At 39.9% G+C, this 24,609-nt stretch overlaps 2 protein-coding genes across 2 annotated transcripts in view; one reads left to right on the top strand and one right to left on the bottom strand.

Moving 5' to 3' along the window:
* Positions 1–356: 356 nt before the first annotated feature.
* On the bottom strand, positions 357–2,470 carry LOC145437554 (haloacid dehalogenase-like hydrolase domain-containing protein 3). The gene has a single exon (XM_080314821.1). It carries the CDS (start codon positions 2,182–2,184, stop codon positions 1,402–1,404), a length of 783 nt encoding a protein of 260 aa, XP_080170947.1. The 5' UTR covers positions 2,185–2,470; the 3' UTR covers positions 357–1,401.
* Positions 2,471–2,922: 452 nt separating this feature from the next.
* LOC145437538 (coiled-coil domain-containing protein 150-like) overlaps positions 2,923–24,609 on the top strand; it is a 41,695-nt gene continuing 20,008 nt past the window's right edge. Inside the window, exons 1-11 of the mRNA XM_080314802.1 lie at positions 2,923–3,102; positions 4,861–4,967; positions 8,031–8,229; positions 9,608–9,765; positions 13,993–14,155; positions 14,817–15,005; positions 16,239–16,393; positions 16,916–17,027; positions 18,772–18,957; positions 20,088–20,246; positions 20,963–21,097. Of these exons, the coding sequence (XP_080170928.1) occupies positions 3,067–3,102; positions 4,861–4,967; positions 8,031–8,229; positions 9,608–9,765; positions 13,993–14,155; positions 14,817–15,005; positions 16,239–16,393; positions 16,916–17,027; positions 18,772–18,957; positions 20,088–20,246; positions 20,963–21,097 (1,599 nt within the window). The 5' untranslated portion in view covers positions 2,923–3,066. The remainder of the gene's footprint in view (positions 3,103–4,860; positions 4,968–8,030; positions 8,230–9,607; positions 9,766–13,992; positions 14,156–14,816; positions 15,006–16,238; positions 16,394–16,915; positions 17,028–18,771; positions 18,958–20,087; positions 20,247–20,962; positions 21,098–24,609) is intronic.

Consider the following 24,609-nt stretch of genomic DNA (forward strand, 5'->3'; position numbering starts at 1 on the left):
ATATGAAGATACAGAGGTACCCGCAACTTATGCCCAAACCAAATATACCACAGCTTGTACTTGTACTAACTACTTGATTTGCAAAATGCACAGCTAGAACTGGAACTACTTAATTTTCAAAATAGGCAGTTTGTTCTTTCGCTACCCCAACAGCAAATCAGACTAGCTATATTACTGTGGTGTTATGATATGCTTGATTGAACATAGCGATGGGTTCCGTATTGTTTTGAGACAGACAAGCATGTGTCTGCTGGTAATACACTTCGAGTCCGACTTGTAAAGGTATCTGTCTAAGTAGACAGCTAGAAGCTCAGTGATAATACCACAATTACACCAATCGCTATGCAACAACATCACCAAATGCCAATCACATGCATCGCACACTGCTCTCTCACGAATTGATATGTCATCACCACAACCAGAGCAACAAAATAGGTACCATCGCTCTCTCGTCACATCGTCATTTGGACGGAATGGCGCTCGTGATCATCAAGATAAAGATACAAAGAAATGCTCCATCGCATCGCTCATTGATCTGACTGCATTGTGTGTGATCGAGCCTTAAATGACTCGTGTCAACTTGTGCACTAAATCCTTTTTCGACTAAATCAATTGCAGGGTTTTGTTCAAGAACTTCTGGTGCTTGAATGGCTAGTTCAAATTCAGCATATTTTCCCAGATTGAAACATGCTAGTGGCAGAAACCATTTCTATGAATATGATCCAAAGGTACTGGATGCTCCGGTTCACAGAAGGGGTTCAACAACCACTGTGAATTATGATGATTGCTGAAAGAAATAAAGAACATCATTTTCTCCGCGTGTCATAGGCTCAGACGTGCTGATCCATTGTTTGTCTGCCACCACACCAGCTTTCGAATAACCCATCAGCATTACAAATTTTCTTTCCGTACCTCAAAGCTATATAATGGTCATTTGCTTTCATGGTATTTATAGCATCACAAAATCACAATATGTATCTATGAAGTCTATCTATCTATCTATAATGTCTATCAAGCAAACAGTGCAAACATCCACCTGGACATAAATATACCAGAATTTGATTGCGATTAGGCCATAACTAGGGTAGAGTGTGAGTAGTGATCCTTATTCAGTCTAGAGATCCACAAGTAGATCACAACATCATTGGCATCAGGAAAATAGTTTACAGGCTGCTAAAGTGTGAACTGAGCAATGAGCATGTCTGCTCTACACTGCTATGCTAAATTATCGCAATAGGATGACAAACTCCCATGAAAGCATATAGGTCTATGCTTAATAAAGTGACAAATTTCAAAGATATTTGAAAAAACTGGTGAAATACAAGAGACCAATAAACAAGCAGGTATACCTAGGAGTCTTGAATATCGCTGTCAAAAAGTATCGAGGTAATTCCAAGCATATCAACTATTTGATGCTTTAATGAAAGCTAAAAGTTGGGATAAGTTTTTGAGGTTATGACCTTCTTGGGCTGCAGATAGTTGCTGTTCCGATGACAGCAATACAGCTTGGAAACCAGCATTTCTGGCAGACACATAATCCTTTTCGTAAGTATCTCCAACATGGAGTACCTGATTTCTGTCGATATCACCGAGCGATAGCTTATCGAGTGCATATTCGAATATCCTTATATTCGGCTTTTCACATTTTGCATCCTCAGATGTCACTACAACATCGAAAAAATTTCGTATATTACTTTGCGACAATACTTCCGAAGTTCGTTGGTCACTATTTGAGACTGCAGCCAATCTCACAAATGAGGAATCTCCAGCAGGAATATTCTTTATCGACATTAAAACCGCATATGCATCTTCATACACAAGACTCCACTTGAAGTTCATGTATACATCTTCAAATGCTGTATGCATATTTTCGTTACTTAAACCCAGCTTGCGCACCGGTTTGTGAACATGGGTAAAACAGTCTTCAATGCATTTTGCGAATACATGGAACCACCATGTTTTCGATGAGACGTTGTGTAAAGCGCCATAGCAGGGATATTTGAGCCTTTGTGCTCGGAATGTGTCAGCAAAGGATGTCTCTATGGCTTTTTCTGCAAAGTGGAGTTTATCACCAGGTAATCCAAGGTACTTGATAGCGGCTTCCGCGTACTGGAATTGAACAGGTGGACATGGCTTTAGCAGGGTTCCAGTAACATCGAATATTACCAATCGGATTAGATTCATTTGTAGTTCACTAGTAAACTGCTAAAATCTTGATAAAGTGTAGAATATAGTTGAGTATCGCTTTCTTGTTTACGATGTTGATTTGACTTTAACCGGAAAGGCTGGTGCTGAAAGTATGCATATCATGACTTGAAATGATCTATTCCTTGGGGAATCGTCATAATTCATAAAATACATAAAATACTGCAAAATATAGATTGAACTTCGTATGCGCTGCGGCCTGTATTATTGAACAAAGATTTTCAGCATACCAGCATCTCACCAATCCCATAAGTTACAAACCAAAAACATTATCATTATCGCGAGCGCGAGTAAGCTACTGTACCTGCCATTGTCAGAGTATTCGATAACAAATACATTTCACAGCGGATTGCGCAATCCTTCACGCATGAATGTCACTAGTTGTAGTAGTTGTAATAATGATAATAATTAATAATCATTGAGTCTGCAGAAAAGAAACATCATGCAAACATTAATTTATTTTATCGAGGTCGGCTTTTTTCAAACTATATTCCACAAATTTATAATTAGGATATTGCTCAGTTACCATTTTCATCATGATATATTTGAAAAATTGTTTACTTACACGTTCATAATAAGATGTACTATCTGTAAATGACTTGGGAATGATTTATCACCAGTACCTTGCCTTTCTGAATTTACTGATACTGGGAAAGAGTGATAATGGTTCCGATGATTTTTGAAATGTACTTCCCAGTTTTCTGCCTGCATTTTTGCCATTGTCGTTTTCTCTTTGAATTGCATGAATGGTTTTCGTTAGAGATAACGAATGACCGATGTTGTCACGGTAGTGGCGTCGCTTTCAAAGTTCAGTATTAGTATTTCTAGTCAGTACACGGGAAGGTTAGCGGCAACGCAGAAATGGAAGATCCTTTCGCATCGGGCGACGGAACACAGGTATGAAATAAGCATAGCACGGTATCAGTAGTATGTGAGCTGATGTATTTTGCCTAATCCTAATTCAGCAAGGGATTGATTGAAAATGAATGCTTTGTAATCTTACGACCAGAGTGGAATCGGTGGCAACGGCACGCGCATGGTCACGCGAGCATTTATATCTGATCACGCCGATTAATGAACTATGCTGACGTCACAAAGCGATATCAGAGTCCAGATGCAGAATAAGGCGCTTGCGCTTTACAATGACGCGAAACAATAACTTCATATTGTTAATTTATAAAAGCTTTTCGACTAACTCTCATCAGTAGCGAACGTTAGTGATGGGGTGAATCAAATTCGAAATGTAAGAACTATTTTGTCTATATGACGTAATAATAACAAAAACAAACAACTAGTAGACGGGCTAGATACGGTAGTAACGGTACAAAACAAACGTTAACGAGTACATATTCGGTTACAAATAACCGAAAACACAACACATAACATTAATGAAATATTCCAAGAGTGTAGAGGCGTTCCTTCTGGCGACAGAGAATCGGCTTTCGTAGCTTTATGATCGTAGATTCCAGGACCTTTAAATGAAAAAGAGAACGGCCACGAGCAAGTATAGAAAATTGACTGTCATTGTAATGATCAGCACATTCTGGATGGGATAAGAGATGCTGTCCAATAGCCGAATTACAAGCAGTAACTTGATCATAATCACGCAGTGTGTCCACAGACTGCGATGGAGGAGTTGGAGAAACATTATTTATTCTAATTTGCCGTGGGACATGCTGGCGAATTCTTTGCTGCAAGCGCTGAGACGTGCGACCTACATACCGACTGTCACATCGGCACGTGTATTCATATATTATGTTGCTTTGATTTGTCGCAGGTAGCACATCCTTTTGCGTTGCAGGCATCAGAGATTTCGTCATGAAGATTATCTGAGGTTCTACTTGTGAAAAACAATGGCTCACTGACGATTTAATTTGTTTTTCAAACCTGTTGGACACTTTCCCAATCCAAGGAAGATGCAAATAAACAGGACATTTTCTAGGTCCAAACGGTTTAACTTTTCTGAAATCTGTGAGTTTACGATCTATGGTCATTTTAATGATATGATCAGGATAACCATTTGACTGAAAGATTGACCGAATGTTCTCCAATTCAGAATCAAGTTTGACTTTACTACAAATCATCAGAGCCCTGTGTACCAGAGTTCTTATCAAATTTACTTTACGTTTTACTGGACAGAAAGAATCCCACGAAATGTATTGCCCACTGAATGTAGGCTTACGGTAAACTGATGTAACAAAATTAGCACCCGTCTTTTCCACTACAACATCAAGGAATGCTAATGAATTATTAACCTCTTTTTCCATGGTGAATTTCAGTGATGGGTGAAGACCATTCAATTTGCTCAGAAACAAATCACACTGGGATTCATTTTCAAATATGGCGAACGTGTCATCAACATATCTTTGATACATTAAAGGTCGATCAATATCTTTACAATGAACGCAAGCAACCGTGGCATCCGCGCAACAGCGAATATACGTGTAACCCTAGTCCGGTGTATACGAGGCATATTTCAGCACCTATTGTCGTCTAATAAGTAATTCAGTATCGAATCAGAGCAAAAAATATTTCCGCCACGCGGATGAAATCTTTCAATCACGCGAGGAATGTGTCTGTCACGCACAACATGTTGTCGAAAACAACCACCGATTCCAATCTGGTCTTACGATGGTATTGACCATAAAATTTCAGATCATGCAAAAGCGACTAGATGGAGCCGAGAAAGATGCAAAGGAATTGGCGCAAATGCTTGTCAATTTAGGTATAAGCCCACCCAAGGAGATGTATTCTAATGATAAGTGAGTAGCCTATGATATCTTTCAATTGTCTTAAGTACGGTATCTAACCCTGACCTGATCAACATAACACACCATCATGGTCAAAGAATGCCATATGTCCCGTTGTTTAATATGCCTTATTTAGTATGTTTTGTTAAAATATATTTATAACTTCTCTACTGTAGTCTTCTAGACTGTGGCACTGCAATCTATCAAGCGTGAGTGTGATTCAAATTTGAATTTGTGATATAACTTCTGAATATTATATTCATATCAGACATGGGGTAATCGCGATTAGTAATCGTAATCGATTACGACGATTACAGCATTTTCAAGTAATCGTAATCGCAATCGATTACATTCGAAAAAAATCCGAAGTAATTGTAATCGTAATCGACTACTTCCCATATCTAATCGATTTCTTTGTGAAAGAACGATTACTTTTTATTTGTACAAGGACTGTGACATAAACTGAACATTCGCGAACAAGGAAGATGTATGATGATGTTCATGATAACACAAACGTCTGCATTTTAAATGCCATTGCTCATTATTACGTCAGAAGTAGCCTATTAGCTTTGCTAGTCATTGCGTAATAAGTATCCACAGTAAATAGATATTCGATGTACGTCACGTACATTCGTGCGATTGTAAGAACACCCGCCGTGCTGTATATCAGGTTATCAACCCGTTCCACACGCCAGTACCCCGGAGCAGGATCATTAATCACCACTCTACCAAGTAGCTTGTGTATTGATGTTTGGTTATGCAAACGCAGTTTGACCGTTGCTGCTTGGCGAGCAGTAGGCCTATGTAGTACGTACGTACACCGGACAGAAATTTGAAATTTTGTACTCGTCTAATATAACATTACGGTTTCCACAACGAAGCAATAAAAATCAACAGTGTTTGATATATATCACAACAGAGCCGTTTTTGCCGTTTCTCGTAGCGGCAGCTTGCAGTACATTATCTGTATTAAGTTGAAGGCAGAATTTTATGTTCTCTTCATCTTATTCTCATATGACTCTACTCTAATCGTTATTTCATAATTCTTTACTCAACATTGGGATCTGCCGCCATAGCCATGGGCTTATATATCATGTTAGCGTGGGTTGTAGCTAGAATCACGACCAAAAAAGGACCAGTCCAAACGTTAGTCTTTGGCCCCCATAGGGTGATAATTTCAAGTTGAAGACTGAATTTCGTGAATAATATTGGTAATCGCATTACATTATTATTAATTTTATATTAATATTATTCCTCTCTCTCTCTGCCCCCGATGGTCAGATTTACCTGTAGAGCTGGGGGCACGTAATTCATAATTATAACGTCTGTTATCTTGTTATAATTACTTTAGTGTATGTTGTTAATTCGTGATTTCCGGTATGTTATATAATCAAAAGATATTGTTGTATCCCTAACGTAGCAGACTAAAAGAAAAACTTTCGTGAGATGCGCACACAAATTGTCATGTCTTTAATCCTCTGTGGGTGTCCGGGTGGCATTTGCATTGTGGGCTCGGATTGGAAGGGCTGGACTATTAGTCACGCCCACCCAGCGCGGCTATTGACAATGGACACATACCCTATGTTTCGGCCAAGGTCTTTCATTAGTAGCACACTTCGTGAAGTCGCGTGTTGGTCGAAATTGCATATGTCTTTTGGTGTGTCTTGGCACAGTATTGACTGTAACCTAAATGCCTATAGCTATAAATTAGGGTTGCATTTGAAACAAAAATAAATTAAAAGCGAGCACGTTTACAACATGATCTTGTTTAAAACATGGTTTTTATTTTTATTTTATTTTTCAAGCCTTGACGTCACCAATGTGGATTGACATTGACAATTGAAAATATAGGGTAAATGTAGCTCTTCTGACGAAATATCTGTACTATAACTGTTGAACCGACTATTTTGAGGGGTTCCAACCATCTCATATCGATGTACGTCGGCCAAATCGGGTGGTAATTGTGGAAAGCATTTAAACAATTATGGCATAATTTTACAACTTAAAAAAACACAATTTAGTTTTTTTAAAGCCTTTGTTTAAAACACTGCTTAAAACAAGTTCTAAACAATGTGTTTTAAACCACCATTTATTTTAAATGCATGCCTAATATGGATTATGTATGCTTTTTAGTTGAGGGGGAGACGTATGCATTCCAAAATCAAGCTTATCTAGAGAGAATTTTCTAGTTAATTAAATCTTTGGAGAATACTCTATAATTTATGTTGGTTTACGAAGTACTCTTGAGTCCCCTCCGAGCTCGCTCCCAACCCTATTGGGAAATTTGGGGTGCGACAGTCGTGGACCTGGCAAAAATGCAATTGGTTGGGTGCGATAAATCGTCCTCTATAAAAATAGGCAATGGGTACATTATGACGTAACAAGCAAAAGACACATCTTTTTTTAAAGAAAGTTTGTTATCTCATTAGGCCTTTTCAGCGCAATCCATATATTGTCTTCCAATATAACTTCTAAAATGCAAAATAAATGTAATCGTGAGTAATCGTGATTACTTTTCCAATGTAATCGTAATCGTAATCGACTACTTCCTGATTTTGCTGTAATCGTAATCGTAATCGCGTCATTCGGAAGTAATCGTAATCGCAATCGATTACATTCAAGAAGTAATCACCCCATGTCTGATTCATATTGAAATAAACCCGAATATTTACGACTGACACTCGTCAGGGGTAATCCTCAGCAACTAGTGGAGAATTCAAAAGAACATCGTATATCAACTACCGTATCACAAAATATGACGTCACCAGCATGAAATTTCTAATAGTAATACAAGAGCGTTCATTGTAGCCTACTATTTTTAGATGGTACATGAACTCTTTTTGTTGACACAGCCTTGGCTGTTTCCATGCACATGTGATGTGTTACTTGGAAGCATCTTGACGCATCAAATACATTGTGCTAACCGTACCGGGATTCCCACCTGGCATATCATACTTGAATATATAGATGTACCACACCCAACATCAATGATATGGACAGGCAGATACAACCATCAATTTTCCTGACTCCTTCTACATACTCAATGATAACTGTTTTCATACGCATACGTTTCAGAAGCACAGAAAATGAAGACCCAGCCGCTGTTATTGAGCGTCTGCTCTCAGATGCAAACGATCTGATCATAGACAATAAAGATCCACAAAAGACAGTTTCGTTCGGCCCCACTGTAGAGTTCCCTTTGAAGAGTATAGAAAATAAAGCTGCTCCATCTATTTTAAAGAAATCCACTGTGACACCCCTGAAGTTACCTACGGTAATTCAACATAGTTACGGTATTGAATTTCGTCTCAAATAGTAGCCTATATTGTTAGTAGTTCGAATTTAACTGTACAGTGTACGTACATACAGGCTCTAATATTTTCAACATAGTTTTGCGCTGCTTGGGATGTAGATGCGTAATACTTGATGGGGTTTGTTGAAATGTTACTTATAGTCATGATTACCAGTAAATTCGGACCCGTAAACTCGGCACTTGATAAATTTGGCCCTTGGTAAATTCGGCCATTGGAAAATTTTTTATTAAAATGTATTAGCAACTATTAATATGATTTAATAAACTAATGATATTATTATCAAGTGATTAGTCTATATTGTACGGAGGTCAGGGCACCCTAGTCTTGGGATACCCTATTCCCAACTTTGACCCTAACCCTAATCAACCTATATATCCCCCTCCCCCAACCCTAATATCCATCACCCCCAACCCTAATCTTGGGATGCCTTGATGCCAACTTGGACCCTTACCCACATCCAACCCTAATATCCCCCCCACCCCAACCCTAATATCCCTCACATCCAATCTTAATATCCTCCCTCCCCCAACCCTAATATCCATAACCCCCAACCCTAATCTTGGGATAACTTAACCACCAACTTGGACCCTAACCCACCTCCAACCCTAATGTCCTCCTCCCCCAACCATAATACCCCCCCCCCCCAACCTACAGTTACAATAACGAGCAGACCACGCGTGGTCGATATGTGAGGGTCGCGTTATATGCCGCGCTTACACAATCCGTGATCACGTGATCTAATCACGCCGTGACTGGGTGATCTACGCATGCCATGAACTCCGTACAATATTGACAAATCACTTGATCATAATATAATTAGTTTATTAATTCATAGTTGTCAATACATTTTAGTACTAAATTCTCTGAGGGCCGAATTTACCGATAGCCGAATTTACCAAGGGCCGAATTTGGCAAGTGCCGAGTTTACGGGGCCGAATTGGCCAAGTGCCGAATTTACTGGCAACCATTGTCATAAAGATAAGCCGCTTACCTGGAAAACGCCAATTTTTGCGCGAATTGTAGAAAATTTACAATAAAATCATGCCAGAATTGAATATAAGCTCCTTGCAGAATCAGAGTTCGTAACATCAGTAGATATTTTATCAGGTCCTGATAATTCTTACCTAATTTCAATATGTTGGGCGATATAGAAGCCATGATTATTGTTTGAATGCTGATATTAACATTATGTGCTGTTCGTGGAATATAAATCACAGATCAATGAAATCAAGGTTATTTCATTCGTCGTATAATATTTAATGTTGCAAAAATTTCGGAAACAACACATTAATTTTTAAAATTGTATCCATGCATAGTGACGTTTTCTTGTCCATTTAGCAAAAATCGACCTGCGAGAATTCAACGAAGCAATACCAACACTTGGTCGCCCGTCTGTGCAAAACAGAGAGCGTCATCCAGTCCTTGAAAATGTCGCTGTGCGCGTTGCAAACAGGAAAGGAAGTTTCGGAAAAAGAGAAGAATTCCGTGATACAAAGGTAAAAAATACTCTCTACAGCAGTGGTTCCCAACCTTTTTCCACCCACGTACCACTTTGAGGTTTTATGCAGTGCTCGCGTACCACCTACACAATTTACGCACGCCGTAGACCAGTGGTTCTTAACCTTTTTCATGTCGTTACCCCCAAGAAGAAAATGACGGGATGCAATTACCCCTTTTCAAAAATATGACAAATATGACGTCATAATGTACACTGAGATCTACACTGTGAAAATATCTAGTCAATGCGAATACTGATGCTGTTTTCGTGTTATCCACTAGTGGTCAAATCTAGGCAAAAGAGAGGATGATAATAGACAGCATCTCTCATGTAATATGTAATTGTCAATCACAAACTCATTTCGTTTTGATAGGTATACCATTGCAGAAAATCCTCCTTCACGGCAATAAGTTGAAGGAAATTCAATCAGAAGGTTCAATGCCATTATGACAAAGATTGGTTTTTCATTTTTTAAGGCGAACCCAAAATGTTCCGAAATCTTCTCCTCGTTTCTTCGAAGGCTTTTTGATGATTTCAGACTCAATTTTACCGACTAGACTAGACCACCACTACACTTTTCAATCCTAACAACTATATTTCTACGATATTGTTACTGCATTATAGGTGTAAAGATAAACTTAGACGCCCCTTGTTCTTTTTCAATTTTTCAGCATGCGCAACACTATTGGATCCGCACTACTGCAAAATAAATTGGACTTACCTAGCACTATACTAAACTACATTCGGACCTGTTATTCATAATCCCTAATGGTTACCATAATATCACAGCAGGCATGGTGCTGTGTTCAGTGAAACGAAATATATACAAGCTCGCAAAAACATATGTTAGCCTATACATTCATATGTACGTTTGAAAATACTTCAGTGCGGCGTTTATAAGTATAAAGATTTGAATTACCCCCCAGAAATTGGTAAATTACCCCTTTGGGGGTAATTACCACCAGGTTAAGAACCACCATTTTCACCATTTATGACGTCATACTCACGTATTTGAGCTACGTGAGGTGTAATAACTAGGGCGATTTTTTACTTGAAAATTGGAGGATTTTGACGTAAAAAAACTTGATTTTGACCAAATTTTGACTTCACATACCCAAATTATGTTTTTTCGCACATAATGTTAAAATTGAACTACTTATATTCATTTCAGGTTGGGAATGTCTGTCCCTACGAAGTAGTTTGACCTGAAAAAGCGTTTTTGACTGAAAAACTGACAAATTTTGTCATGAAAAACTTTATTTTAACGATATCTGGCCCAGTAGTTACACCACGTATTATGGAAGAGTTGATTAAAATTTGTTGTAGTACAACGAAACATACTTTCTTACATTCTCGGGTAGAAAGTGTCTGTCCTTACTAAGTAGCTTGCCAAGGATGAAGAAATACCGTGTAACAGCAGTAGTTGTTGGCTGACAACACTGGAGCTGTACGTACACTGCTGGTGACGCAACATGTTGCTCCATTCTGACAATGTTGTCATACATCACAATATTTCATCATGCGCTTCTTGATAAAATAACCATGCAATGCCCAAGCAGGCTTGCTTCAGTTAGGATATTGCGGTATTGAGCATAACACCATGTCAATTGTAAACCTATTTGTTTCGCTTGACAGTTTATGATTCACGATGAGCAGACAATGGGCCGTCTACAACGTGGCTCTAAGGCTGTAAAATATCAAAATCTACGATACAAACGAAATGCAGGGGTCAAATTTTTTTTGACTTTGTAAACAATTCTGACAATTTTTTGACTTAACACTGAATTTTGTGAAGGATCGCCCTAGTAATAACAAATTCTATTAAACTAGGCATTATCAGCCCGGGTTGATAAGATGCATGGCATTGTTTTTTCACCACTAGTCAAAAAACTTCAAAAAATTCAAAATCAACCCCACTTGAACTAATAACTTCCTTCGGTCGAAAAAAAACAGAATCTACTCGCGTACCACCTGGAAGACCTTCGCGTACCACTAGTGGTACGCGTACCACAGGTTGGGAACCACTGCTCTACAGTGTGCGTCGTATAGCAAAACTACTTAATTTTCAGATTTTCGATTTTGTAAAGTAGGGAAGTAGTTTTGAGGTATATTTGCTTTATGAAGGAATTTGTCATACCAACTTAGCAAAATAGCCATTTGTAATGTCATGAATAGGGCAAATTTTTGTTGCGGTTAAATCCTTTTTTTTCACAAAAGTTGCAGTAAATCAACTTCCCAGTTCCACTCCCGAAATACAGTTTTCCATCCACATTCTCCATTGGTTGACCAAAAAAAATAGGTCAACTTTCCGGCTCAGCTCCCGAAATACCCGTTAGAGCAGTGGTTCTTAACCTTTTTTCATGTCGTTACTCCCAACAAGAAAATGACGGGATGCAATTACCCATTTTTCCAAAAAGCGCAAATATGACATCATAATGAACACAGAAATGCCTGTGGTAAATATCAAGTCAATGGAAAAGCTGATGCTGTTGTCGTGTTATCCAGTAGTGGTCAAATCTAGAAGAAGGGGAGGATAATAGACGGCATCTCTCATGTCATTGTCAATCGAAAACTTATTTGGTTTAGATAGATACCATTGCAGAAAATTTGACTTCACAGCAATAAATTGAACGAAATTCAATCAGAAAGTTCAACGCCATTATGAGTTTATGATCAACATTGGTTATTCATTTTGAAGGCGAACCCAAAAAAATTCCAAAACCTTTCCCTTGTTTCTTCGAAGGCATTTTGATGATTTCGGACTTAATTTTACTGACTAGACTAGACCACCACAAACACCTTTCAATACTAATCACTATACCGTATTTGTACAATATTGTTACTGCATTATAGGTGTTATGCTAAACTTAGACGCCCCTTGTCTTTCGATTGGTCAGCATGCGCAACAATATATGATCCGCACTACTACAAAATAAATTGGACTTACCTAGCACTATACTAAACTACATTCGGTCCTGTAGTTCATAATCGTCACATACATATTTACGTTTGAAAATACTTCAGTGCAGCGTTATTAGTATATAAAAAAAACTCAATTTGAATTGCCCCCAAAAATTGGTAAATTACCCCTTTCGGGGTAATTACTAGGGCTGGGCAAAATCGAGTACCTGAGTGAATCGATTCTGAATCACGTAATATGCTTCGAGTCGAGTCGAGTAATCGAGTATCACTCATTATGATGTCATAACAAAATTCAATACGTCAAAGTTCAAATATGTACCATTTATGCCACCACAAAGAATGTAATGCCTGTTATCCATCTCATAAAAGATACTTTCGTATTTTTTCGACCATACCGATTTCATTCCACTTGGTTAGAATGTTGTGGGATAATCATTACTTCGGAAATGTGCTACGTCCAGTAACCTTCGTAGCTATGTACCATAGATTTCGAATGCTATGATACCGCCAATCAAGGTTTCAAGGCTTCAACAGTGAAAATTAGTATCGAAACTATAATCCTCGTTGATTAATTAACTTTCAGTTGTGAAAAGCGTATAATTTCAGTACTCGAAAAAATCATATTTTGCTACTCGACTCGAATCATTGAAATTAATACTCGATTCAGATTCGAGTACTCGAATCATTGTGCCCATCCCTAGTAATTACCCCCATGTTAAGAGCCACTGCGTTAGAGCATTACTTCCGTGCTGATTTACGGTATTTCAGTCAAATTTGGCCGTGTATTTCACCGAAATTCTCACAAAAACAGTGATATACTTACTACCAAATATTTCCAGTCTGTTGGTTGCATGAAAAATCGAATAAAGTTTCATGAAAAATCGAATAAGTTCCAAAAAGTTGCATGAAAAACAATGGACAAAATTTGCAAAAAGTTGCACTATAAGATTCCTGAAAACAGCATTATACATAACTTTCGAGTATTTAGGAAGCTGTAAAAAAAAGTTGCAAAAGTTGCAAAAACTTGTCCTAGTCATGAATCATTTTGTGTTAGTCACGAAGATGCACCCTGCCATTTCAAAGGTAGTCACCTCTGATTAACTACTTGAAGTTTCCGACTAAATCTACTTAAGTACTTTTTTGACATGTCTTGAAAATCATTACTTCTACTTTTACTTAGTAGATATTTACGATGTTACTTCTACTTCTACCTGAGTAGCAATGAGGGATATCGAGCGACACGATCGTTTTACTCCTAGGACGGACTTCACCATTGGTTACGAATATCCCGCTTTTCTCGCAGGCTAAAAGAGGACCTGAACAGGAAGGAATCGGAAATAGCGAACATGAAGGAGAGAGTGGCCGAGGAAAAAAGGAATTCTTCAGACGCCGATCGCAGATGGCACGAAGCGGAGGAGGAAGTCAAATGCTTGCAGCAGCAAATTCAAGAAAACGCAGAAAAGCAGGTGGCCCACACGCTGCTTGCGTTGTTTTTGTGATTGACGACAGCCCGACAGGTCTGTCTGTTTCCAGAGGTGGTCAGTAAATCTGGGGGTGGTCATAAATCTGGAAATCATCACCTCCGATTAATTACTGATGCTGCGACCAAATCTAGCCTACTTATTAAAAGTACATTTCAGGCCTGCATTTTCGATTTCCAATTGAAATAGTTTTGGTAGATCCTGGAAACGGCTAGTTCCAAGTAAAAGTAGAAAATTATGTAGTTGTGCTTCTACTCCAGCATCAAAAATAGCTTTTTTTTTTACAAATTTCGGGGATTCCCTGATTGAATTTCTTGGGTTGCCTAAAAAACGCTGCACGCCAATTTTGTCTCAATTCCAACCAGTCGAAGCCGACGTAGATCCAGTTGAAATTTTTGAAATTATTTTAAAAATTTTTTTTTTCCAAATTTACCGTCAACCCAATGAAATTGTTAAGTTGCCTAATGGAATTGTGTATGACAGTTTTTGCCTACTTCAAAGCGGTGAAAGCGAGCATTAACGAATGTTAACTACTTTGACCTTTTGTTAGATGCAAATTTTTTCTGTAACGAACGCAATGAATCGGATATCTAATTCGAGACGGCGCGCTCAAAGTTAATATTATTTTTATTTTCCGCAACCGTAGCAAGGCAAAATTCTCATGTCGGACGACGAGATGAAGGTTTTTCGGGAAAAATCTGTGAAACGGGTGGCGGAGGCGAAAGAGGAATTGCTGCGAGAGAGAACGCTCCGAAAATCTCTCGAGGAGTCGCACGCTCTGCTCCTGACAAGAGTCAACGACGTCGAAGAGAATGTGGAGCACGAGAGGAAGCAGGTCCGCTATTACCGTATGCTGGACGGACATATTTTCAAACCGAATTTTTGTCCTTAATGTTTGTGACTGTGAGGCATAGACACCGACTCATGATATATACACATACGCACGACCCATGCTTATGCATACCAGTAATGCATGATGTGCATATGCCGCTGCACACGGAAGATACAGAAATAGCCTTGTACGGCTTTCTAAGTCTTGCACCAGCACCACCCCTCCATGCTATCCGAAATCTTGCTCCGTATTTGAGATCAATTCCTTCGCTTATAATTTTATGTGTATCATGTCCAAATCTCTGCAAAACAGGCTGATTAGAATTAGGTTTTTCCAGGGTTGTAATGACTCGAGTCACGATTTTCTTATGACTCGACTTGACTCGAGTCATTTTCTCAAAATGCGGAAATGACTCGACTCGAGTCAATCTCTGTATTGACTCGACTTGGACTCGAGTCATTGCGCATGACTCGAACCAAGTCATATGACTCGAGACTCAGACGCCCAACACCGACATTTCATTGTAATTTCGAAGAGCAGTAAAGTAAACACCCTATCGGGATTTCGTCTATTGGTACTGGTACTTGAAAATGCGACCGGAAACTGCTAAAAGTGAGGAAAATTAGTATATTAGAAATGCGAACCGTTCGATATCACCAAATAGAGTTATAAAAGTGGGTTTAACAAGACTTTAACTGGAAACTGACCAGTCAATACCATGACTCGGACTCGAACCCCTGCTCGATGACTTGGACTCGGACTTGACTCGGTGGTGGATTGCAAATGACTTGACTTGACTCGAGTCGAAACTGTAAAAGTGGCATTGACTTGTGACTCGGAGCTTTGTGACTTGGTTCCAACCCTGGTTGTTTCCAAGTTGGACTAGAATCAGAATTATAGCTACAGTTATTTTCGAATGAGATTAGAATTAGAATTGCCGAATTTGCGAAAAGCTTGACATTGCATCAAGTTCCGTTCATATCAAATCTCAGTTCATGCTGATAAGCACGAGAATCGCAAACGTCTTCACAACAAGCTTGGCTCACTCCGCACCATACAGTTCCCCTGCAGCATTATCAGAAAAACCAGAAATTTGACTAGAATTAAAATTAGAGCATACAAACATTTCAAAAATTAGATTATAATTAGATTACCTGTGATTGGGGAGTAGTAGAACTAGGATTATCTTGCTGTCCAACTCCGAGACCGGCATGCAAATTTTGAATTTCACTACAGGCATCCGCGTTCCGAGACGAATGCGCCAAATTGAGACGGGAGAACGAAACGTTTAAGGAAAAAGGAGAGAATTGCTCGCAACGCGCCAAAGAAATGGAGAACATACTGAAGTCTCTCAAAGCCGAACTGGACAGCAAGGAAATGGCGATAAAGAAGTAAGTCGCTGCTACGCACAGGTTATCCTAAATACACTCAACCAGGTCGTAAATAAAGCCGGTCAAAAATCGGATATCTGAGTGATTCGATCCCGAATCTTGTATAAGTTTTCGAGGCTTGTTATCAAGTATCACTTATTATCACGTCATAAGAGTATGGTTGATGCGGGTAGTATTATATGTACCGTTTATGTGACTTCAAAGAATATAATGCCAGTTCTTCAGAGAAATTCCATTTCCACTAACATGCATAGCTTTATACTACCACTATCAGTACAGGTTTTTGATGCTGTGATACAGCCAATTGAGGTTTCAAGTCTTTCAAGTTAGGAAGAAAGCATCTGCACTATAATTCTTGTTGATAACATAATCCGGTAACGAGAATTAATTAAAAAATCCAGCTTCAAAATAATCGTGAATCCATCCTGACGCAGCCAAAATCATCGAATCTGTTTTCAAGCCAAAGATTACCCGAATGTTTGATACAATGTTTTTAGTCTTCTCACCGTATGTATCTTTCAGGCTGGTGAACGAACAATGCGCCCGTGATATGGAGTCTACTCAATTTGCGAATATCGAATCGAACTTGAACAGGCAGATTAAGGAATCGAATATTGTGTTGGAGGCACAAAAGGTAGATTTCGGAATGTGTATGAATGTTTTCCAGTGCGCCAAGCAGTCAGTAGACACTAACCAATGCTATCCTTACTAGCAGCAGATACCCACCTTGTCATCATTCTTCTACGTCGTGAAGATCTGCTCTTCAATACTTTATTGCTTTGGCAGATTCTAGACACTAGCCACCACATTCGACTTGTTTGTTCCGTACCGTATGCACTTATTCGCGGAATGATTTCCACAGGCGTTGATACACTTGCGAATTTGTATTGTTTTGAATAGCTTCTTGGGAGGTACAGAATGTGCCATTGCATAGTATATTCATATTGAAATAAACCCGAATATTGTCGTCTGACACTCGTCAGGGGTAATCGTCACCAACTAGGAGAGAATTGGAAAGAACATTGAATATCAACGCTTAGCGAAGTCTTAGTCCCGATTATTCGAAATTTCATGCCGGTGATGTCATATTTGGTGATACCCTAGAGCAGTGGTTCCCAACCTTTTTGGATGCCGGAGCCGCATTTCAAACTTCCGAGTATGTATGGAGCCGCATGAAAACACTCGAGTATAGGCTAGGCTACTTATAACGAAACTTTAAGGGTAGCTAGGCTACCTCTGGATCTCACCATCCAGCTAATTCAAAAGCATGCACATGTAGACTTCTATAGATTCTATATGGGTTATTTTAGCATTGATACACGCACTCACGCAGATTTGCGAGTCCTGTACATTGAAACAAACTGAAAATGCATACATTACTGCAACATAGTATTATGTCGTTATGTGATAGCTCTTCATACATTCCAGCACTGGATGTACAAGTGAGCGGGAGATTGTACGCTGAGTAATATTGGACTTATTGCAATTTATACTTGACCATGAGCCGTTATTTTAATTGATGTTAGTAAAATTTTGTCAAAATTTACTCATTTCAGAGACGATATATCCTTGTCTGATTGGTAGTCATCCATGCGTTTGACACTAGTCTGCAAGAATTCTCTTTCCCGGTATTCGGAAGCGCCTTTAGATATAACAAATATCCTTCATTTTAGCGTTCATAAACAAAAATTGACTGTAACCATTCATAAAAACAAACAACAACTGTCGTCTATTATATTTCTGTGGCATATGTAGAGTAGGGCTCTTAAAAAATGACTTTTTTTCCCAAATCGCACTGGCTACTTGATATTGTTGGGTCACCTAATTTAAGCCTACACACCAAATTTGGTTCAATTCCAACCAGTAGCCGCATTGCTACCGGAGAAGAAAGTTTCTATTTATTATATAAAAATGAATAACAAAAAATTTGATAATTTTCTGTTCGCCCCATGAAAGTGTTAGGTTGTCTATAGAGACGATGTTCACCAAATTTGGTTGAATTCCAGCCAGTACAAGCGGTGTTATTGCCGTCGTAAAATTTGGATTTGAGTAAAATAGTATTTACGGTGGGCAGCACTATAATAGATAATTGAAGAATTGGTCACCGTAAATACTATTTTATTCATAATCCAAATTTTTCGGCGGCAATAACTCCGCTTCCACTGGTTGGAATTGAACCAAATTTGGTGAACACCGTTTGAGAAAAATAGTCATTTTTGAAGAGCCCTAATGCAGAGGTCAATCTGAGCCGCAAGAAGGCTACCGTTGAGCCACATGCAGCTCTGAGAGCCGCGGTTGGGAATTACTGCCATAAACTCATTGAGTCATTACTCATTACAACCGTGCATGAGAAACTGTAAAGTGTCATGACCTTCCAGGCCGGTTTTCTCAAGCTTCAATCCGAGAAGCAAGCACTTCATAGCGACTTGGAAGAAGCCAAAGCCAAAATTCGTCTGTTGGAAGACGATCTGACCGGCAAAGATAGAGAGCTGAAGGAGGAACTGCATAGGAAGGAACTCGATCTGAAATCGCAAATGGAAACGCTGCAAAAGGAAGTGAAAAAGGTGGGAACAAGGCAGGATGCGGTAGGATGCTAAATTACCAAAGCATCCGGCCAAAGTCCGGACATTTAGTTTCTGATGCATGTTTATTGTCTACACTCAAGTTATGCCACTATTTACTTACACTGGCTGGAGATTTACAGCTACAGTCATATCATAAACGTGGCCAGGTCGAAAATTTTGAGGTGCAAGGCAATTTAGTCCGCTCTGAGCTTTTCGGCCTGCTCTCATCAGGAGCGAACGTCAGTAAAAACGGTCAACGAAATTCGAAATATAGAAATAATTTTACCGTTGTGACGTAACAACGACCTGTAAACAGACCCGCGAACGGCATAACCGGGGTTGCCACATGGATTCGAAACTCCGGAATTTGTAAACTGATTTTTTTGACGCGTCAAAATTTGTCAAAATTGCAGCGTTATGTCAAAAAACTGCCAAAATTGTTTACAAAGTCAAAAAATTTTGCAACCTGCATTTCGTTTCTATCGTAGATGTTTGCGCTGTCGGTGAACTTATCATTTGACATTTTACAGCTTGTAGCCTGCTTAATAAGCCGGACAGTTTCAACCAGAAATGAAGATATGTAGTACGATTCTAACATTATGTGCAAAAACGCCTAATTTACATACATGAACGCTCTAAATTCTGTCAAAATTTTAAGGTAAAAAATGTCAAAATTTTGATTTTTCAGGTCAAAATAAATCGTCCTAGTGATGACTAATCAAACACTTTTGCATAGTCCTAATGTGATCTTTTATTGGGCTTTTTGGACTAAACGTGCAGTCGCTATTTCCCGCATTTCTAATCACGGCCTCATTGCCGAAAATATGGACAAAAAAGGCCACAAGTCAAAGGGCAAATCTGAGAAATAGAGACTGTATGCCAACCCCGGGTAAAGCAGAGTGAATAAAAGTAACAAAGTAGCAACACAACACTTATAAAATATTGCCAAACCGTAGAGATGTACCTTCTGGCGTCAGAGGATCTACTGTTGCAGTTTTGTCACGATTGATTCTAGAATCTTAGAATAAGATCGAGGGTCACTGTGAGTGCTTATTAAAAACCTGATCAAATTTGGTACGTTGGAGATGTGTGGGTGTAAGCTCGCTTTTCTGAAGATCCTTCTTTCGCAGGACGTCAAAACGGAAAAGGGCAACGCCGAGAGACTGGAAGAGAGAATCAGGATTCTGGAGGAATGCGTCCAGCAGCAGGAGAAAATCATCCAGGAGAAGGAACAGGAAATCGACGAGGTGACAGAGGACTTGAGCCGGAAGCTGGACGAGGAGAAGCGGGTGACTTGTTTCTTTTGTTTGTGCCATTTGAAAAATATGTAGACAACGTCATCTCGTAAATGTGATCAAATTTGCCCGATTGTGTTTTGAGCATTCGTGACAAAGAATACTATCAGAGTTGTAACCAAGTCACAAGGTTCCGAGTCACAAGTCGATCTCACTTTTATAGTGTTCACTCTGTTCAAGTCGAGTCATTTTCAATTCACCACTGAGTCAGTCCAAGTCGGTGAGTAGAGGGTCGAGTCCGAGTCATAGTGTTGTGACTCGAGTCCAAGTCATTGTGTTCGCTGCTGGTTCAGTCCATTTTTTTCAACTCTGCTATAGTGATATAGAACAGCTCGCATTCATAATATCGTAATTTTTAGCAGCCCCAGCAATTTCTGGCCCTATTTTGCAAGTATCAGGACTGATAGACGAAACACCAATCATGCGGCCACTTTACTATGCTTTGTCGTAGTCTCGAGTCACTCACACCACCGCGCGTTTAAAAAAAATTTCTCGAGTCGAGTCATCGCAAAATCGTGACTTGAGTCGAGTCATGACTTGAGTCGTTACAACCCTGAATACTAACCCGATTGTACATCGCATTAAGACAATTTCTAGCTTTGCAATGCATGTTATGTATGTTGGGCTTCCACAGTGGTAAATAGCATTGAGCGTATCATTTCACCACTCGGAGAAATCACCTCTCTCTAGTCGATCGCTTGATTCCTCAGAAACTGCGTACTACGTCCAAAGAGAGAGATGAGGCGTTGAAAACGAACGAGTCCGCCCACAAGGAAACGGCAAAGAATCTAGCCGCTCTCAAACACGACAACGAGCTTTTGAACCAGCAATTGTGCGATCTCCAGGTAAATACCAATTTTACCACATAGTCTAACACGCTCTTTGTCCACGCACAAACATACCATTGGTGTGTAATGCTTGAAGGAATACCCATGTTCAGTGAGTTGAATTCACTTTCGTTTGGCGTGATGTTTCCCTGGACTTGAAGACATGTGTGGTGACATTTGTTCCAACTTGAAGGCGCTGTCAATCAGACATGGGGTAATCGCGATTAGTAATCGTAATCGATTACGACGATTACAGCATTTTGAAGCAATCGTAATCGCAATCGATTACATTCGAAAAGAATCCGAAGTAATCGTAATCGACTACTTCCCATATCTAATCGATTTCTTTGTGAAAGAACGATTACTTTTTGTTTGTACAAGGACTATGACATAAACTGAATATTCGTGAACAAGAATGAGATAATGTACCACGTTAGCGATAGCACAAACGTCTGATTTTCAAACGCTACTACTCATTGTTACGTCAGAAGTATTAGCTCGGCTCGTCATTGCGTAAGAAGTATCCACTCCACACATAGTAAGCAGACATGCGATGGACATTGTAGTGTGATTGTGAGAACGCCCCCGTGGTGTATATCAGGTTATCAATACACTACGGAAGCCCCTACCTCGCAGCAGGATATTGATCACCACTCTGCCTATAGTTTCAAATAGTAACTTCATCATCATTGGTTTATGTATTGATGTTTGGTTGTGCCCGGTTAAGCGCAGTTTCAACGTTTGGCTTAGCTTGGCGAGCAGTAGGCCTACGTACGCTCTACGCACGTACACCTGACAAAAATTCGGAGTTTTGTACTCGTCGAATAAAACATTCGAGTTTCCACAACGAAGCATTACAAATAAACAGCTGCTAGTGCTGATATATATCATAACCGAGCCGTGCTTAGCCGTTTCTCGTAACAGCAGCTCGCAGTATCTGTATTAAGTTGAAGGCAGAATTTTTATGTCCACTATATTTTATTCTCATATAACTACTTGAAACGGGCGCCTATCGTTATTTCACAGTTCTTTACTCAGCATTTGGACCTGCCGCCATAACCATCCGCTTATATAGCCTGACATGTTAGCTTGGGTTGTAGCTAGAGTCAGAACCAACAGCAATTCGTCCCCCAGTCCAACCGTTGGTCAATTTTCAAAACTGAATTTCGTCAATAATATTGGTCATTGAATTTGATTACTATTCATTTTTAACCTCTCTCAGCCCCGAGTGTCAGATTTACCTGTAGAGCTGGGGCACGTAATTCATAATTATAGCATCTGGTCTGTTGATTAATCAACAGATATTGTACTCGCCCAAACATAGCAGACTAAAAGAATATCTTTCGTGAGACGCACACGCAAATTGTCATGGCTTTATTCCTATGTGGATGCGCCGGGTGGCATTTGCATTGTGGGCTCAGATTGGAAGGACAGGACTATTATTAGTCACGCCCACCCAACGCGGCTATTGACAATGGACGAATACCTCAAGTTTCGGCCAAGGTATTTCTTTGGTATCACATCCCGTGGAGTTGCGTGTTGGCTGAAACTGCATATGTCTTTTGGTGTGTTGTGGGATCGTGGCGCGGTAATGACCGGCTCCGAAATGCCTGTTCCCATAAAATAGCCTATGCATGTTTTTTTTAGAGGTAGAGGTATGCATTTCAAACCCAGCTATCTAGTGGAGCAGGGGTCACCAACCGTTTTGAAACAAAAAGCTACTTCTTGTGTAGTGTGTACTGATTATTGCGACGACCGACGGGTTACCACTTACTCCCGCCGTTTATTCGTGCTCAGTTGGATTTCTTCACTTAGAGCAGTGGTTCTTAACCTTTTTTCCTCCAGCGCCCCCTTTCAAAAATTATCGTGCTCCAGCGCCCCCCAACCTCATATTGTAAGGAATGTAATAAAGACAATGAGTAAGAGGGAGGAGGGCCGTAACAGCACTTCGTCAACCCCCCTAAAAACGATTGCCTTGAGCACCCATAGCGTGATAAACCGAACTTCTGAGGGCTTCGCCCCCATGAACCCCGTAGCGTGATTTCGATGGTCAGCAAAGTTTGTGTGGCCTGGTCGCCCTAGGTACCAAAATTTTCTATAATGCATGAATGATTAGGTGGTAATTACATATATAAGTCGCTATAAACTTTTTATCCTCTCAGCCCACGTCATCAGATTTACCGGTAGCGCTGAGTGAGCTGTTGTATGGGAAAATAAAGGGCACGTAATTAATAATTAAACATATTCGGGCGTGTCCGTAGGTACAATTAATTCATTACCAGGGCCGTAACAGCACTTCGTCATCGTTGGTCTTGGCCCCCCCCCCCCCCCATCGGGTGATATACCAAGCTTCCGGGTGGCTTCGCCCCCAGACCCCCCTTCGGCTATCCGCTATTTGCTGATACTAGTCATCTACATTGGGTGTCCGTTTACTGAGCCAGTTATTCTCGCCTAGACGCGCGAAGCTCGAAAAATTTCAATCATTAATGATTGAATTGGTCAATATGATCGGGAATTTAATGTATATTGATATCAATTTTTATCCTCTCTCTGCTCACGTAAACAGATTTACTGGTAGAGCTGAGTGATGTGTGATTGAACAGGTAGGACCCCTCAATAATAATTATACATCTTCGGACGTACACCCGTTGGCAAGAACGAAACGGCACTTCGTCAGGCCTCCCGAAAAAAACTTGGGTCTTGGGCTCCCATAGGGTGATAAACGGACCGCCCCCCATCACGTTGTTCGCTTTTGCCACGAAATCAGCTGTACTGTTTAGCGAGCCAGTGCGAAGCGCGAAAACTTTCGATAATTCATGATAAAATCGGTCAGTAAGATCGGGAATTGCATATATATTGCTATCAATTTCTTGTCATCTCTGCTCACGTCACCAGATTTACCGGTAGAGCTGAGTGAGGTGCAATGTTCCCTCTAAGCTGCGCACGTGCGCAGTGCTGATACGGTCTCTGCGCACAGAAAATGTGCGTTGCGCACAACAAATCGGAAGTTATGACCTTTTTTTAGTCGTTACGCACTGTTGTCCAAGGGTATGCGCAGTGAGTTGTTGAGTGTGCGCAGACTCGTCAAAACGTAGAGCGAACATTGTGAGGTGTCTTGGAAACTGTAGGGCCCGTAACTAATAATTAAACATATTCGGGCGGGCGAACCCGTTGGTATGACTTCGTTGCATGATGTTATTTCGTGACCTCCTGTCTGCTATATCAAGAAATATAGAATCGCCCAACAGGGATATCGCCCAACAGGAATATCTAGTTTTAGATATCCCTGTCGCCCAATCGTACTAAACTAAAAGACGCACACGATTTAAAATTGGTATTTCTTCACTGGCATATAATTTTTCCCTGCCAGATGGAATTCGTCTTCTGAGGTTCAGATTGCCAAGACAGGAACATTCGGTGCCAGTCATTTAGGCGCCCATGGACAATTAAACCTATGTCTTTTGTAGGCTATATATAACGAAGTTTTCGGTGTTAATTTGCTCTGAATACTCATTAAGGATATGTCCCAC

This window comes from Botryllus schlosseri, chromosome 4 (assembly GCF_051294905.1).
Source record: "Botryllus schlosseri isolate E-star chromosome 4, Bs_hap1, whole genome shotgun sequence".
NCBI lineage: Eukaryota > Metazoa > Chordata > Ascidiacea > Stolidobranchia > Styelidae > Botryllus > Botryllus schlosseri.